The sequence below is a fragment of the Thalassophryne amazonica genome, chromosome 15, assembly GCF_902500255.1.
Source record: "Thalassophryne amazonica chromosome 15, fThaAma1.1, whole genome shotgun sequence".
Taxonomy (NCBI): Eukaryota; Metazoa; Chordata; class Actinopteri; order Batrachoidiformes; family Batrachoididae; genus Thalassophryne; species Thalassophryne amazonica.
The window spans coordinates 24,579,389-24,598,023 of NC_047117.1; the positions used below are offsets into that span (position 1 = coordinate 24,579,389).

The 18,635-nt window shown below is 39.5% G+C and overlaps 2 protein-coding genes across 3 annotated transcripts in view; both read left to right on the plus strand.

The window, feature by feature from the left end:
- The first annotated feature begins 110 nt into the window (after positions 1 to 110).
- Positions 111 to 8,884, plus strand: trmo (tRNA methyltransferase O). Its single transcript, XM_034188489.1, has 6 exons — positions 111 to 590; positions 748 to 881; positions 2,310 to 2,484; positions 2,725 to 2,882; positions 5,164 to 5,790; positions 8,504 to 8,884. Exons 1-6 carry the CDS (start codon positions 502 to 504, stop codon positions 8,737 to 8,739), a joined length of 1,419 nt encoding a protein of 472 aa, XP_034044380.1. The 5' UTR covers positions 111 to 501; the 3' UTR covers positions 8,740 to 8,884.
- A 6,963-nt stretch (positions 8,885 to 15,847) lies between these two features.
- spag5 (sperm associated antigen 5) overlaps positions 15,848 to 18,635 on the plus strand; it is a 32,632-nt gene continuing 29,844 nt past the window's right edge. Inside the window, exons 1-4 of one of the 2 annotated variants that reach the window (XM_034188554.1) lie at positions 15,848 to 15,959; positions 16,093 to 16,221; positions 16,323 to 16,442; positions 16,506 to 18,559. In XM_034188554.1, the coding sequence (XP_034044445.1) occupies positions 15,921 to 15,959; positions 16,093 to 16,221; positions 16,323 to 16,442; positions 16,506 to 18,559 (2,342 nt within the window). In that variant the 5' untranslated portion in view covers positions 15,848 to 15,920. Of the gene's footprint in view, positions 15,960 to 16,092; positions 16,222 to 16,322; positions 18,560 to 18,635 lie in introns of both variants that reach the window. The other variant, XM_034188553.1, reaches the window with a different exon arrangement.

The following is an 18,635-nucleotide window of genomic DNA, read 5'->3' on the forward strand; positions in this document are numbered from 1 at the left end:
AATCAAACTGTCAAAATCTTTCACTACTTCGCCCACAGTTCATTGATCAGCCAGAGAGGAGCTGAGAAACACCATAAATAAATAACCAGGTGTGATCAGAGCAGGTCGACATGAAGCACAGCTGGTCAATGTAACACGGCTGCCCTCTGCTGGTAGGACACGGGTATTGCTTTAAGACATTTAGCTACTTTAAGGCTACTTGTCCAGTGGGAGAGTTTTACAGTGGCAGTGTTTGTTGTTTTTATACCCATTTTCGCATTACAACACACAAAACCAAATATAAATTAATATTTCGCAGCTCTTCGGTTTAGGAACTTTACAGGATGGTTTGTGTCACGTGAGTCCATCCTGATTGGTCGTCAGGAACTCGTACTTCCGCATTGATAAACCATGTGGCGAACGTCCCTCAATTTTGTGTCATTAAAGGTTATTTTTTTTGTTTTAGCTCGACGGCAGTTTATTTACAGCTTTTAGTCACTGTTTTATTAATAAATCAATGAAATGGCTCCTTTGTGTGAATCATGTGGAGAGAACATTAATAAATTAAAACACCAGGTTTCTGTGATGCGAAAAGAAATCAAGAACCTGAGGTATGTTTGCATCTCATACGCATTTATAGTCATTCATCGCATATTTTCCTACTTTTTAGATAAAGAGCTTTTATTTTTGTTGAGACACACTCTTGTTCATAGATTTACGTTTGCCAACAGCAAAGATTCACTTCTAATATCTTTTTTTTTTCCTCAGGCAGGCCTTGGACAGTGCCATTAGATCCCATTGTAAACATTTAACAGCCATTCAGTCGACTGTGTCAAAGATCGGATGCTGTGGACCTGAAAAATCACAGCCACCGCCATCACCGCAGGCTGGATTGGAACAAGGCAGGTGTTACGAACAATAAAGCACACCATTATTAATCATGCAGGTCACCAGATGAATTTAAAACCTATGAATCCTCACCAGGGCCACATATTCCTTCAGACGTCTTTTGGATTCAAAATATGTACTGTATCAAATTTAAAGTAAAAACCCTCATTTTCTAGGACATTATTCCTCTGCTCGCCAAATCTCATCAACATCCTCTCACAACTTTTTGAGTTAAATGTTGCTATGAGCCAAACATTTGCCTGTATCTCAGTTCTGGAATATAGTGCAGATCACCTCCAAAACAGAATTTATTATTTTCCTGAATATTATATTTTGCTGAAAGCCGTTCGTTATGTTTTGAGTTATCCTGCAAACGGAAAAAAAAACAATAAGGTCGGTAAAAACATTATCTATTTGGCGGAGGTAATTAATGCCCAGTCCTGATCCATTGCTGAAGGCCCTGTCACACCTTGATGATTTAGCCTGCATGTACCAACTGTATTAACAACACTGGTATACGCGGGTATACGCCTAATATATTAATGCAGCTGTAACACTATGACGTTTAACCAGGGTATGCCGACAGCCCCATTTCTTTTGTGTGGTTCAGGTCAGTGCCAGACGGTGTGGTGTGGGTCAGAAACCGAGTAATTTAACATTTTGTTTTATTGTTTTTATTTTTTATCTTGGTGGACCATTTTCATTGTGTACAGAATGCTGATGAGTCGACTGGCTGAGGTAAACGCTACCGTGAATGAATGAAATGCTGTGACTCTTTCTGATCAGGTCCGCTGATCAGACCTGATCAACAGGCCAGATCAGATCATCCCAGACCTGAATAATGAAATGCTGTGATGATTTAAACTTTTAAAGCGCCAGTCGACCGTGATCAGATGTGTTCTGACCGACGGATCACACAGACAGCGACGGCGCTTTTAAAGTTTAAATCATCGCAGCGCTTCTGTGTGATCAGAGTGCGACACTGGCATTCTCTGAGAAACGCACCTGCAGCAGAAAAACCACTGAGGGACTTGCTACATTTCCAGTCACAACAAGGAATTAAAGTATTTTTAAATGTTTTTGAAAATCAGGATCGCTGTGGATACATATCCGTCAGTCTGTGATGGTGACTTGGACTGGAATGAAGAGTTTATATATTCCGTGTGTGAATGAAACAGTCTGTCTGCATGAGGACTGCAGGTTTCAGCCAATCAGCGACCAGCATTGATGGATGTATTTAGACTTATGAGTAAATTACAGGAAGCATGTGCCAACAATCGCATAACTTGCCTACAACTTAACTTATATAACTTATAAAAAAAAAAACCCTTACCTTATTAGACTTATGCTAGCATTTTTAATATGGTTGGCATACACTGGCTAAATCGTCATAGTGTGACGGGGCCTTTAAAAACACCCTTTGTAATTGTGTAATCTTGTAGGTAGCATCCAGACGGTCCCGATTGGGTACATGAGTTCCTCTTTCTCAGTAAAGAATGGGACGCCAAGACAGCCGAGTATTTGTGCCCCCTCAAGGGCAGAACTACGCATCCAGAAGAGTGTCTTCAATAACCCAGAACATGCTTTGGTGGGCCTTGAGCAGTACTCTCACATCTGGTAGGTTACATGGTGATCATTCTCTTAGAATGCATCATATAAAAAAAAAAGTCGTCAACCCCAAATAATGCTGGCAGCAGTAATCTTTTTAAATATGAATGCTTGTCTCTGTGGATTTATAAAGTTTATTATATTCATAAGTATGCTTCAGGAGGACCATTTCTGCAAACTTTCAGACTTTTGGAATCTAGCATTTATTTAATATTGCCAGTGTTTTCATTTTCACTTCTGTCCTTACAGGATCATCTTTCTTTTTCATAAAAATGGACACATGAGTTACAAGGCCAAAGTGAAGCCTCCCCGACTAAACGGTCAAAGGGTCGGCGTGTACTCCACACGCAGTCCACACAGACCAAACGCTTTGGGTCTCACTCTCGCTAAAGTGGACAGAATTGATGGTGAGATGTGTGTATTCTTGTCCTGCTAAATATGTTTGTAAAACTGGTTATTGATGCCTGGGACAGCTGTAGGCTGTAGTTTTATTGTCATGTGGAGATTTAACAGACTGTTTACAATATTTTATGTCCCACCACAATGTTCACAGCATGCATGCTGTTGTCTTGGTTGTGTGTGTCTGAACACAATAATTCGTGGAAAAAAATGCAGTAGGCACTCTATACTTACACTAGAAGTACGCTCTGGGAAGCAGGTTGATTAAATAGAAGGGTTGCATATAACACTATGTAACAAATTTTTATTTTTATTTTGTTCCTGGGTACAAAGTGTGTTTTCCTAACCTGTTATGCCTTAAATAAATAGAAAATAGCTGTTATTCCACAGAAACTTTGCTTCTGTGATCAGGACAATGATATTTTGAAATTTGTCTGTTTTCAAGAATATTCTCGATTCACTTTCACTACTACTGAGTAGTCTTCTAGAATATTCTTTAACTGCTAGAACTGTCCAGAATTTTCTAGAAGTTTCCAGGATTATCTAGAAATTTCAAGAAACTTTTAGAACTTTCTAGAACATAAAAAAAAATAAAATCAAAGTTTGTGCTGAATGTAGTCATTTTTCCATAGACTTTGGACATAAGCAGTTGAAATATAACACTTAGAAGCCAGGAACAAAAATTGTGTTACATAGTGTAATGATTAAAGTGATTTTCTTGAGATCACAATGACATTAGCAGTATGTGGTAAATACTTGAAAGTGATGAAGTGGAGCAAAGAAGGATTTTCTTTCACTAGATGGGTCAAAATGCATGGAACACTGCCATCTACTGGATGCCAGTATGAATAGTGCCCAAATATCACATGGTTATTTGTTGCACTGATTCACACTTAACAAACAGAATTTTCAGTTTTGCAAATGCCTTTTTTTTTTTTTTTTTTACAAATAAGAAGACATATTTACAAATACACATTTATTTGTAAAAAACAACACGTTACAGTAACTTGTGTGTTGGTTTTTACAAATAAATAAACCAACCAACCAGTGATGAGCGGAGGCTCACTTTCCCTTAATGCCTTTTGGAATCTGCGTGTGTTAATGCTCAAACCTTCAGAAAACTAAAAAACTAAAAAATATATATTTTCACTTTGTAAAAATGACAGAGTTGGCATTAATGTCGATAAACTATCCAGATTAATTTGGTTCATAAATCAAACCATAAGTCAAACCTGCTTTGCTTTTCATGTCTACTGCCACACGTCTGGGGCACTATATGTTGAATGTAAATGACTCTTCCTTACAGCAGTGGGCAGGGCACATAAGGACAGAAGCTCTAACTAGTTGTTTGTGTTGGATTTCTGATAGTCTTTGATTCTACTCAAAAGCATCAGCGGTGCTTAAACTCAAAACTGGCTTGTCAGTAGCTGATAGTGTACCAGAGTCATTACAAAAAGTTAGCGGTTAGGTGTAGCTTCCACTAAATTTTTAGTGGTTTATCGGTTTTGTGTTCTAAAAGTTAACTTTTCAGTTAGCAGATTTGCGGTTATTGAAGCTAACTTTTTAGTTAGCTGTGCCCACCACTGCCTGTATGTGATATGATTATTCCCTGCAACAAACTCAGACATGTTCACCATCAGAAAGACAAGTCTCGAGGATCTCACACAAGCAAAGCAAAGTTGCTTTTTGTTTTGCTCTGGTGCATCAGAATTAGCCAGCTTTTAATGGGTTTATCCTCATTATATGCCCTTTTAATTTAGTGAGTTACAAGGTGATATTTATAGTGTTCATTATATGCCCTTTTAATTTAGTGAGTTACAAGGTGATATTTATAGTGTTTCAATTATTGTTATTATTGAAAAGATGGACTCATTTATCTCTTTGTTTCCTCACTGCATTTTACCGGCTGCGTGCCTAAGTTTTATCAAAGCCCAGGGATATATTTTCATATGCATGATGTAATAACGCTTTATGATTTTGAATTTACATTCAGATTGTGTGCATATTATGGTGACATAAATACAATGTCATATGCAAGGATGCTAATCAGATTTCAAGTAATAATTTGTAATAATTTACAAGTAATCCCAGCAGGTTTAATGGTATGTGCTGATTTTCAGAAACCGCATTTAATCAGGTTTGTAGAATTCCTCATTCTTGGTAGAACATTCAGCAAAGTGCCTCATGTCTCTGCTTTCATGTGATGTGAATATACTGCAACTGCCATTGTTTATCACACTGTATCAGTGTTGCCCAAATAAATGACTGGTTCTTTGCTTGTATTTGTAGGTGATACAATACATCTGTCGGACGTTGATATGATTGCTGGCACCCCGGTATTGGACATCAAACCCTACATCCCAGAGTATGACTCCCCACAAGCTCGGGCTGCCGCGGACTTACAGTGTTATAAATCAGATGTGCACCAACAAACAGCAACTGCTGGATCACAAGAAGAGTCGAGTATCTTGAACTTTCACATAGACTCAGAAATAGATGTTCCTTCAAACCCAAAATGTGAACAAACCAGTCACTGTCATGACGATGAGCCAGAGAGTCTCCTCCCAGAAGATAAACCGAGACATGATATGCCAAGATCAGGTTCAGCAACAAGTTCTTCAAGTGAGAGCGTCCGATTTTCACTGCTTAAAGACCTACAAAATGTTCTGGAGGAGGCCAAGACCTATGTCACGCAAGGTGACCTTTTACAACTAAATTGTGAGGACAAGTACCAAATGTCAGACTCGGCAAAAACCAGGCGATTGGACTCAGCGGTGGAATGCCCTCGTTATGGAGAGGAGGCCTACAGCACCGTTGCTGCCTGGATCAGGGAGCCTCCTGTTTCCACTTTGGAGGTTCGCTTCACACCGCATGCTGAGAAGGACTTGGCGAAATTCTTTCCCTCACACCTCTCAGGTAAATCCATTGTTCCTTTGACTGTACAGTTGAGTCCATAAGTATTTGGACAGTGCCCATTTTTGTAATTTTGCCTTCTGCGCACCAACACATTGGAGTTTAAATGAGGCAGTTAAGTTGTGCTACAACACACATGACTGTATGTTGTAGTTTTTTTTTTTTTACATTTTCTCAGAAGCTCATCACTCAAAGAAAATGTTTGTGCTACTGTTCGTGATGTGTTAAAGATGCTCGTGTAAGCATGTTGGCTGAAATTCACTGAGTACCAAAATAACATTGCATGAAAAAATGCACACATAAATGTACTGCTGGCTAACCTTAGGGCCCTGTCCCACTGGGGAGAGGATTAATTGCGCATGAATTGAGTATACAAATTGCAGGTGTTCGTTGTCGTCCGCAACAAAAATGGCCAAAAATGACAAATGTCCCAGTATGAATTACGGATATATTAATAATATATAGCGAATATATGATGAACAATCACGGTTATATAACGCATGTAGTGAGGTAACTGATCCGACACATTGAGATTATCACGGCAGTATTACAGGTGTATTATGAATGCATCGCGCACGTGTTGCACATGCACAGCATCTGCATTGCGGTCATAAAATAAGCGCACTCGGGCCGTCGGCATCACTATTCACACCAACAATACAGCCTCTGGAGCATTTGCTGGACTTGGACAAGTTGATCACAGAGTTAATGGTATTTTGTCATGCGAGGGTTAACTGTTCATGAGTTTGGGGAGCGGGGGGAAAGCCGCTCGGGGTGTGAGACTGTGTTTTTTTTTTTTGAGTGAGTTGTGGGTAAACAGCAACTCTTCCTTTTGTTGGTGTTAAATAAAAGTCCTGGATTGCAGCAGCTACGTCTTTGTGGATTTACACAGCCGGACCGGCACTGACTGGCAGGTATGTCGCTTTCTGCGACATATAGTACTTTGGGTTTACGTGACATGTTTGTTATGCATTCACAGATTGTCCGCAATCAGCTGCAAAGCAGATGTAATAAAAACGCTTTATTCATGGCCAATTTGTATGCATTCGCTTCAACATATTTTAGTTTGTGATGTGGACATGATAGGCACGATGTATATCTGTTTTACACACTGTCCCAGTCCGCTGCCAAGCCGCAAATCTATCAGTTGCGGATATGAGCGGTTAACAGCAGATATACAGCACATAAAGTGAGTATGTATTGTGTATGAATTGAGTATGTATGGAGTATGTAAGGCGGATGTCATCCGCATTCAGATTTTTGAGCTACTCAAAAATCCTGGTTGCGGACATGCGTGCCTCTGCGGATGATCACGGGCGTGTTCGGATGACAGCCGACTCATACAGTCATGTTACACGGATATTGCGGATGTTTGGCGAATATGGGCCAGTTTTGTGCGCATTCCATATGCAAATCCTCCTAAACGCCAGTGGGACAGGGCCCTTAACTTAATTTTGCGTTGGTCACAAGTCTGTTCACCTATAACATACCAATTTACTTTGGACACCTACTGTTTTATAAATCAAGACAACCGGAAGGTCTTTATTTGGGGAAAATCTCCAAAAATGTCATGTCACATGGCATTTAATGCACACAAGTGTCACTAGTGTGGCTGTTATCGTTGCTTTCTTTGTGTGTTTCTGTATTTCTGTGGGTTCCTCCGAATAATATACACGTAAAACCACAGGTCTGGGAATAATTTCTTCATTAGTGTATTCATGTGTACAAGTGAACTATATATGTCACAGTTCAGTGGTTGAGAATCATGGTTTTGAAACAGCTGTTTTCATGCTCCAAATGTATATTTTTGCTAATTTCATGCTGTCTATTTCCATAGGATATTTATTGTTTTCAGATATAACAGGATTTGTACCTCTGTCGCAATACTTTTCTCAGCGGCAGCATTACGCCTGCCACGAATGTGAATTCCTTAACCGTTTTGTCACATCTGTAGACCACCATTTCCTAATGATCTTCTTGATGTTTTTGTTTAAAGCTTGTTGTTGAGATGTCAGTGTCAACCGCTGTGCTGAACACAGTGGTATTCATGAATTTCAGTCTAAGCATGCGTGGTGGCGGTTCTCGATCTTCCACTAAACTCACTAATTGTTGCACGTCACGTACCTAGACCAATTTGTACCTTAGCGCTCACAGTCTCTTAACCTGTTGTTGTTAAATAGTAATGTTATTAAACAAGTTTCGTGCCTACTGTGATACAATATCACTCCATCTCATGCTTCAGCTCTACTCTGTTCTGGTGTTTTTCACTATTCTGCACTTTATATTTTTCACCAAAAATCCAGTGTTCATCAGTTTAGTGTCAAAGTGACCAAAGGTTTCCTGCATACTATTTCCATCTTACTTCAACATTGATGCGGACCTATTCTTCCTCTTCTCTCCACATAAACCTGTCTTCGTCTGTTGTGTGCCATAAAATATGTTCAGCTTCAACTGAAGTTATTGTTTCACTTTTCTTAGTCACGTCCATAGACCAGTATATTTTAGAAATATGCTCAATATTTTACCACATTCTTGCAAAAAAAACAAACTGAAATACCATTATGATTTGTGTCTTATCTACAAAATGAAGGTATTTCCATAAAACTAACTCACACTTAACTTTTGGGGTTAGGTGGTCACCATTTTGCCTCCCGATGTAAATTTCAGCCAAAATCTTTTATCAATCCCAATAAAAACAAATTCCGTTTCTGTGCAGGACCGAGTGAATGTTCTAAACCCAGGTTCAAGTTTCTGCGCAGTCCAGAAGAAGCTGCTTGTGCCATCAGAGGGCTGCTGTCAGCAGACCCCAGGTCAGTATACAGACGGACATGCTGCAAAGACAGACTCTTCTTCTTCACCCTGGACATGGCTGACATCACCTGCTGGTTTGGGATGGGGTTTGCTGAGGTGCTGCAGGTCCAGCCTCTGCAGCAGCATGTTGCCTCATGGTGAGAGAAGCTCTGGAGGAGGAACTTCTCGCTCTGCATATGTCTTGTGAACAAATACATGTCTGAATACTCTTCTGTGAGATGTTCACCTGTTTGTTCACTGCAAACAAATATGTATTTCAGATGAAATGTATATTTTTGACAACTTTCAAGAGAGAACGGAAAATAAGCATTGTACTGTATATGTTTAAAGCTACAGTGTGTAAAGTTTAGTGTCATCTAGTGGTGATGTTGGAGATTGTGTTATGCTGTCGCTGGTCACAGTTTGTTGTTTTCCCTTCCTGTGATAAGTGATTTGTTTCATCCTCCCTTAACAAAAATGAGGATTCTCAAACTTGGTAGCCTGCAGTAGACTGGCAGGGAGAGCAACCACTGATTCCTCTTCTTTTTTTCTTCAGTTTTCTTCTTACTTCTGGCTGTACTATAAAATGAGAGACAGAGTAAGTATGTTTCTTTTTGGCTACTTTATCAACATGGAGGTGTCTATTAGGGGGCCTGCTCCCCTGCAAATATGGGGGCTCATTGGAATGTTATGGAAAAAAAAAACCTGATGATTCAGGCAATTGGGCAGCGCAGTATCGTTTGAGGGTGGGCGCTAAAGGGTTAAAATATTATGCAATGATCCAGTCCCCATCAAAAACATTGCACTTTCTCAGAGGTTTTGGGCAAATTACATGGTAAAGTGAAAATGCAAAGGGAAAAAGTGATAAGGTGGAAAGTGGACGTGTGTTGCGCTTTGTTTATGACCAGGAGCTCAAACATGTCGAAGCGGTTGTGCAGGCAAGAGAACGCAACTACTCTGTCAAACTGCATAGGCTAACACCAACACGACCTCCCTTTTGCTTCGTCTTCCCTTCTCCAAAAGGAACCAAAAAAAAAAAAAAAACCCTGCACTTTTTGCGGCTGCTTCGGTGATTGCAGCTGAAAACAAAACTGTACACAACATTTTTTAGTCAGAAGTGATGCTGCGTTTGTGTTGCACAACAGCAGGCTGTCCCCAGAAGTGGTCAAATCTTGCGATATCACGCAGGGGTTCAAATGAGACTGTGCTGCCCTATTACAATCTGTTGAAAAGATGGTAATGAGTGTTATGTTTTATGTCTGGTCATTAATTAACACCATAAATCCTGCACACTGTAACTTGAAGGATTTTGTAATTCATATATTTTAATAGTGAGCAAAGTGGTTTATTTAATTTGTTGCTTTATTATAAATTCAATGAAACAACGATCATACATATAGTAGTGTTCAGAATAATAGTAGTGCTATGTGCCTAAAAAGATTAAACCAGGTTTTGAGTATATTTCTTATTGTTAAATGGGAAACAAGGTACCAGTAGATTCAGTAGATTCTCACAAATCCAACAAGACCAAGCATTCATGATATGCACACTCTTAAGGCTATGAAATTGGGCTATTAGTAAAAAAAGTAGAAAAGGGGTGTTCACAATAATAGTAGCATCTGCTGTTGACGCTACAAACTCAAAACTATTATGTTCAAACTACTTTTTTAGCAATCCTGTGAATCACTAAACTAGTATTTAGTTGTATAACCACAGTTTTTCATGATTTCTTCACATCTGCGAGGCATTTTGTTGGTTTGGAACCAAGATTTTGCTTGTTTACTAGGGTGCTTGGGGTCATTGTCTTGTTGAAACACCCATTTCAAGGGCATGTCCTCTTCAGCATAAAGTAACACGACCTCTTCAAGTATTTTGACATATCCAAACTGATCCATGATACCTGGTATGTGATATATAGGCCCAACACCATAGTAGGAGAAACGTGCCCATATCATGATGCTTGCACCACCATGCTTCACTGTCTTCACTGTGAACTGTGGCTTGAATTCAGAGTTTGGGGGTTGTCTCACAAACTGTCTGCGGCCCTTGGACCCAAAAAGAACAGTTTTACTCTCATCAGTCCACAAAATATTCCACCATTTCTCTTTAACCTCTTCTGCACGTCTTTTATTTAACAGAGGGACTTTGCGGGGGATTCTTGCAAATAAATTAGCTTCATACAGGCGTCTTCTAACTGTCACAGCACTTACAGGTAACTCCAGACTGTCTTTGATCATCCTGGAGCTGATCAATGGGTGAGCCTTTGCCATTCTGGTTATTCTTCTATCCATTTTGATGGTTGTTTTCCATTTTCTTCCACGTGTCTTGTTTTTTTTTTTTTTTTTTGGTCCATTTTAAAGCATTGGAGATCATTGTAGATGAACAGCCTATAATTTTTTGCACCTGCGTATAGGATTTCCCCTTGCCAATCAACTTTTTAATCAAACTACGCTGTTCTTCTGAACAATGTCTTGAACGTCCTATTGTCCTCAGGCTTTCAAAGAGAAAAGCATGTTCAACAGGTGCTGGCTTCATCCTTACACGGGACACCTGATTCACACCTGTTTGTTCCACAAAATTGATGAACTCACTGACTGAATGCCACACTACTATTATTGTGAACACCCCCTTTTCTACTTTTTTTTTACTAATAGCCCAATTTCATAGTCTTAAGAGTGTGCATATCATGAATGCTTGGTCTTGTTGTATATGTGAGAATCTGCTGAATCTACTGGTACCTTGTTTCCCATGTAACAATAAGAAATACACTCTGGATTAATCTTTTTAGTTACATAGCACTACTATTATTTTGAACACTAAGTAGCAAGTTTAGAATTTAATGAAACTTGTAGAAAGTAAAGGATGGCACACTCTGCTGTCAGTTTGTCTGCATTCTGGGTAAACAAATCATAATGAAAGGAAAAGGTGTGTTGTTTTGGCGTTCCTGTGGGACTTGGAGACGTTGCCGACGACGACAAATTGGCCGTAATTCTTGGGGAAGAGCCTGCTACGGCCTTGAAAGGGAGAAATGTCTAACAATGCCATGATCTGAGGGAATCCACCTAAAGTAAACTTCCAAACACAGACGCATGCACTTATGTTTTGTTTTTTTAACATTGCCATTGCTTTGGCAACTGTACTCAAAGCAGTGATGTTAATAAAGCTATTTGAATATTGTCATAACTGATAGTGTGATTAATTGATTCAGCTTTACTAGCAGTGCAAAGCCACATTCACGACTAAACGAAGAAATTTCAAATCCACCACGAGAAAAAAAAAATTTGATATACATGTAGTGACTCGAGTGTCCTGTTGAGGGCGAAAGCGAGTTGTGTTCGGCCTGAGACGAGGCGAGTGAAGAAGAAAGCAGTCCAATAGCAGCGCTGATTTGTGTTTGAATGTTACGCGGTAAAGTTGAATAGCAGTTTAAAAACAAAACAAACACATTAGTGCAGGTCTTTTCAAGCTTTTTGTTCCCGTTTAACATTTGTAAGGTAAAGTACTTTTACGTTTCGCAAGGTTTTCAAAGTTTGGTTCACTGAGCTGTTACTGTAACCCTGAGTCAAAGGAACGTTACTAGCTAGCTAATGTCAGTAATAAACAGCTAAACTTTACAAACATTTAATGTATCACTGTGTTTATGGTTACTTCATACATTCAGTTCTATCACGTTTGACTCCAAAGTATCAAAGCTCCTTCAAATAAATATAAGGTTGTCGTTCTGTTCGTTTTAGTACCAATTTAAATATTACAAACATTTGCAAAGAATATCCCAAAGTACAGGTGAAACAATTATTAGGATTACCGAAACAGTGACTAACAGAACTTCTGTTACCTTCTGAGAAGGTAGATGTTAAAAACAGTGAATAGCATTAAGTAAAGCTGCAGTGATTATTCGTTTAATACAACCCCTGGCAAAAATTATGGAATCACCGGCCTCGGAGGATGTTCATTCAGTTGTTTAATTTTGTAGAAAAAAAAAGCAGATCACAGACATGACACAAAACTAAAGTCATTTCAAATGGCAACTTTATGGCTTTAAGAAACACTATAAGAAATCAGGAAAAAAAATTGTGGCAGTCAGTAACGGTTACTTTTTTAGACCAAGCAGAGGGGAAAAAGATATGGAATCACTCAATTCTGAGGAAAAGATTATGGAATCATGAAAAACAAAAGAACGCTCCAACACATCACTAGTATTTTGTGGCACCACCTCTGGCTTTTATAACAGCTTGCAGTCTCTGAGGCATGGACTTAATGAGTGACAAACAGTACTCTTCATCAATCTGGCTCCAACTTTCTCTGATTGCTGTTGCCAGATCAGCTTTGCAGGTTGGAGCCTTGTCATGGACCATTTTCTTCAACTTCCACCAAAGATTTTCAATTGGATTAAGATCCGGACTATTTGCAGGCCATGACTTTGACCCTATGTGTCTTTTTGCAAGGAATGTTTTCACAGTTTTTGCTCTATGGCAAGATGCATTATCATCTTGAAAAGTGATTTCATCATCCCCAAACATCCTTTCAATTGATGGGATAAGAAAAGTGTCCAAAATATCAATGTAAACTTGTGCATTTATTGATGATGTAATGACAGCCATCTCCCCAGTGCCTTTACCTGACATGCAGCCCCATATCATCAATGACTGTGGAAATTTACATTTCTCTTCAGGCAGTCATCTTTATAAATCTCATTGGAATGGCACCAAACAAAAGATCCAGCATCATCACCTTGCCCAGTGCAGATTCGAGATTCATCACTGAATATGACTTTCATCCAGTCATCCACAGTCCACGATTGCTTTTCCTTAGCCCATTGTAACCTTGTTTTTTTTCTGTTTAGGTGTTAATGATGGCTTTCGTTTAGCTTTTCTGTATGTAAATCCCATTTCCTTTAGGCGGTTTCTTACAGTTCGGTCACAGACGTTGACTCCAGTTTCCTCCCATTCGTTCCTCATTTGTTTTGTTGTGCATTTTCGATTTTTGAGACATATTGCTTTAAGTTTTCTGTCTTGACGCTTTGATGTCTTCTTTGGTCTACCAGTATGTTTGCCTTTAACAACCTTCCCATGTTGTTTGTATTTGGTCCAGAGTTTAGACACAGCTGACTGTGAACAACCAACATCTTTTGCAACATTGCGTGATGATTTACCCTCTTTTAAGAGTTTGATAATCCTCTCCTTTGTTTCAATTGACGTCTCTCGTGTTGGAGCCATGATTTATGTCAGTCCACTTGGTACAACAGCTCTCCAAGGTGTGATCACTCCTTTTTAGATGCAGACTAACGAGCAGATCTGATTTGATGCAGGTGTTAGTTTTGGGGATGAAAATTTACAGGGTGATTCCATAATTTATTCCTCAGAATTGAGTGATTACATATTTTTTTTTTCCCTCTGCTTGGTCTAAAAAAGTAACCGTTACTGACTGCCACAATTATTTTTCCTGATTTCTTATAGTGTTTCTTAAAGCCAGAAAGTTGCCATTTGAAATGACTTTAGTTTTGTGTCATGTCTGTGATCTGCTTTTTTTTCTACAAAATTAAACAACTGAATGAACATCCTCCAAGGCCGGTGATTCCATAATTTTTGCCAGGGGTTGTAATTAACTGTTAATCACCAGCTTGTATTGTGGTTTGTCAGCCCTCTACCTCAGGAGATTTTAAGTTGTGTTGAGTGATTTTTTTTTTTTCTTTTTTTTTTTTTTACAAAAATGTTGATTGTGATAAAGTATTTTGTTGTCACATACAATGTTTGGCAAAATTCTATCCTTGGTCTTTTGGATCCTTTGGATCGAAGAAGGTTAAATATGAAAAAGTATTGGTATCGATATCTGCGATATTTTGCCTGTATTTGTATCAGATCAATACCAAAATTCCCGGTATCGCCCACCTCTACTGTTAATGAAAGGCAAGGCATGGGTGTGGGCAAGAAACATGATGAGGATCAAAGCACAGGGGAAGAGAAAACAGGGAAGGAGCAATGGACAATACTTAAGTTCAGTTGCTTCTTAAAGGTTTTCACCAAATTCACTTCTAACAGAGCACCATGAGAGGACAAAAGTGATTTGACACACAAGACACAATCAAAGAGTGTCTTAAATATAGGATAGTTGTTTACTTGGAGGTTTCTTTGCAATACTGAGTTCATTTCATTTCAGTTTTCATATATATTTATTTTTTGCTTGGGGCCACCATAACTGATTTGGGTGTAGTGGCCCCAAAACTTGTTTGGCACAAGTTTTGCGCTGGATTCTGTTCCTGGTGCAGCTCCTGATATAGATGTGGCACATAGGTAGCTTTGAGCCAGGGACCTTTATTTTGTGAGACAAGCATGCTAACTGCTTAAACCATGATAATTACCTCATCTTTTCTGAATTATGCTGGAAGCCAGTAAAGTTCAGCTAAAATAGTGATGTGAGCTTTTTATCTTTTTTTGAGACTCTCTTGTTAGCTTATTTATTTATTTGTCTGAAAGTTAGTAAAATTGTCACCTTGTTTATGTTAGAATTAGTTCTTAATCAGCCTAAAGTATACTTTCCAGAACTAAAGAAGGTACTTGGATGGGTGACAAATTGTCATGAAGGCCAGCGAGAAGTCCACTTGCTGTAGAGTAATTGTTCCTCGCCATGAAATAAGGGGGACCGTTGAAATGGACTTCATCTGTGTGTGCGTCCATTTGTCCATCACATTTTGAGGGCTCTAGATTCCCTCTTGCCCCGTGTATACACAGTACACACCCATACTATATTGTACACAGACACAAATGTGACATCCAGGCATATGACCTTGGCCCAGATTTTCAAGGTTATCCAAGATGATGGTCGACAAGGACACCCACCACCTGACCCCAAATTGTCACTTTATCTCTCCAAATATCACTTCTACAGTTCAGATTTGTATTGAACATCTATAGGAAATCATACATCCTACTCCCTTGACCTTTTGCATGCCATTAGAATTCATAGTAAATGTTGCATACCTAATTTATTTATTTATTATTATTTATTTTTTCCCTTTTTCTTTGTAATGATATGGTTTGGTGCATATAAAATATTGCAGGTTTTTTGGTTTTACTTTTTCAAGTTTTTTTTTTTTTCTTGCTTCTCAGGTTTGTATGTGATCTGAGGAGTTTTGCTTGAGCTTTATTTATTTATTTGGTCTTTCATTGATGCAGAAGAATGTCTGCATGTTATCCTTCGGTTCAGCTGTATGTCAATGATTCTGAGGCCTTTGAAAATTCATTGACTATTAATCCATCACAAAAATATGCTAATGCTCAATTATCTAAAAACAGGATTGAGGTTTTGATGTTTGTCTTCCTTTTCACTTTCCAACCACTCTAGTAATGGCCTCCAGAGAATCGTGGTTCAGTGAAGAAGGCTTGGTAAGATACAGACTGTTATGTTGCCCATGTTGAGGTGCAACACAGAATTTTGGTGGATGTAATTTTTCTTGACTTGTCTCAAGATTACAACACGGTAAAATACCCCAACCCCCTGTAACTGTTTTGATGATAGCCTTCCAGTAGATGTGGAGAACGTACACCTTTGAGAACTCTGCAGAATGAAATGCAACCCTTCTCAACACAGTTGTCTGTGTTAACATCAAAGCTGCGCCTTAGTGCTAATGTGACAAAAATGACAAAGGTGGGTTTATAGTATGCTAATGCTTATACGAAATGATTTTTTTTTTGTTTTTAAGTGGCTGTGGATTCACCTGTTAACATTTGACTCATTCTGATCGACAGGGGAATGTTCGTCTCAGTGATCCAGAAATTCTTTGCTCTGTACCAGCAACCAAAGTGATACAAAGCAGCACTTCCAGTGTAATTCAGAAAGCACCCACGGTCGGCATCCCAGATACTGAGATGGCTTGTGAGGATGGAAATGTAACATTTAAACCCTTAATTTGTGCTGGAGGTGAGGTTGAGGTTTTACACTCTTCAATCTGTGCCAAAGATGATGTGGCATCACTTCAGTGTCAGACTATGACAGAGGAATATGAAACAGACGAAACAGTCATCTCTGACAGCATGATGGTACATTCAGCCACTGACCACATAGCACATTCCTATTACAATTTTGATTCCGCTTCTACTGACAACAATCTCCGTGAAGATTCAAAGACTACTTTGGCCTCAGGGGACACTGATGATGAAAGTGTTGCACCAAAAGACGATGTTCTGCAGAACTTCTTCACAGATGAAGATGTTACTTTCAAGTCATTTCTCTGTGATGGGGGTGAGGTGGAAGTTACAGATGCCACCAGACTGCCAGATGAGACCATTCGTCTGCCTAAGCCAGAGCTTCATGAACCAGTACAAGATGAGAGTCTAAATGCAAGTAGTTTGGTTGACTGTGAACAGTGCCATCCAGCGGATCGTGTTGATCATCCCTACTGTGGTACTGCTTCTTTTACCAGCACAGTATCAATGCCCCAAAGTGATTTTGAAAAGCCTGCTAATGAATGGAGTGATGTCAGTCACAGATCATATAATTGCAGTGAGATTGGTGGTGAGATTGAAGTTTTAGACGGTACCAGCCTTGCAGATGACACCGAGACGGTTTCTCTACCCAGTGACCAAATTGCAGCCGGCAGCGAATCATACAACCATAGTATCAATTCAAGTATCCCAGTCTGTCAGCAACATGTGGAAAATGGCAGTGACCATTTAGATCACCCATACTGCAATGCTGAAAATGATCCAGTAGCTTCAAGTGAAAGTGTTTTTCTGGCAGAGGAACAAATCCTATGCAGCGTCAATGATTTCACTGAAATTAAACTGGTGATACCCAATGGCCACACTGGTAAACTAGAAGATGCCACATTTCATTCTTCCATCAGTGCTAGGAGAGAGATGGAACATTTAAATGACACCAGATTATCAGAGAATAAATCTGATCTGTCTGAGAACCAGGATGTGGTTAGGCATCTCCTAGATAACAATGATTTTCTAACATTTACTACTCAGAATAACATCCAAGATGGCTGTGAAGAACCTGCCGTCCACTTGACCAAGGATAAGGATGAAATGAACACTCAACCACCAGGAGCCCGTGTGTCTCCACTGACAAAAGCCTTTGCAAATGCTTCAGATGATGAATGTGTCAATTGTCAAGTCAGTGAAACCTTGCAAAAACACTTGACACAAACTGAAGCGTGTGATTTTCCATTAACTATTCACAGAACTGAGACGTCTGACTGTAGCCATCTCAGGGTTTCAGTGAAGTCTTGTTTATCTGAGCAAGCGCAACAGCATCCAGATTGTGTTTCTGAAGAGCATTTGAGCAGTCCTGCTGCTAACTCTGTATCTAAAAGTCCCACAGAGAGCCTTCCTGATGGTTTCCAAGAGCTCCAAGAATGTCCCTCACCTGTAGCCTCTTTAGAGTTGGGAATTCCCAGTCCAGTTCTTAAGGAAGTGTCTGTATTGATGTTAAAGGCTGATGGTGATCCACCTGTGGACCAATTTTTGGTTGAAGATTCTGCTATTGAAATTGAAAAGAGACTGTCATCTTCTGTCAATATAAACTCCACTGGGTTATGGGCAGAGCGCATGGACAGCCCTATGCCTTGTCCTCTGTTTAACTCTACAGCAGTAGATTATAAGCTCCAGCCATGTCCGGTCATTGGGTCAATTGAGAATATGGATGTGAAATCCTGTGCCGCACCCCAGTCTGAGGTGGAGAATCAGATTTTGGATAATCCATTAATTACCGATTGTCTGATGCAGCAGAAACTGCGACAAATGGCAGAGTTTCTTATCTTGGCCGCGGGGAGGATGGGCCCTGCTGCTGTGGTCCCAAATGCAGCCGCCTGCGTGGCTGATACAGTAGGTGTCCCTCCTGCTGAATTTCAAAGTGTCTGTGTGGGCATCACTCCTGTCAAACTGGTAGACCACAGCTTTAACACATCTGGACAGTTTGAGAGAGTACGGAAGATGTCCATGATTGATGCTTCCACAAACACTGACCCTCTCCTGTTGAAGTGAGTGTTGGCTCTGAATTTTATAAAACTGTTGTTTCCTTTAATAATTCATCATTGAGGATTAATGCAAGAAGAT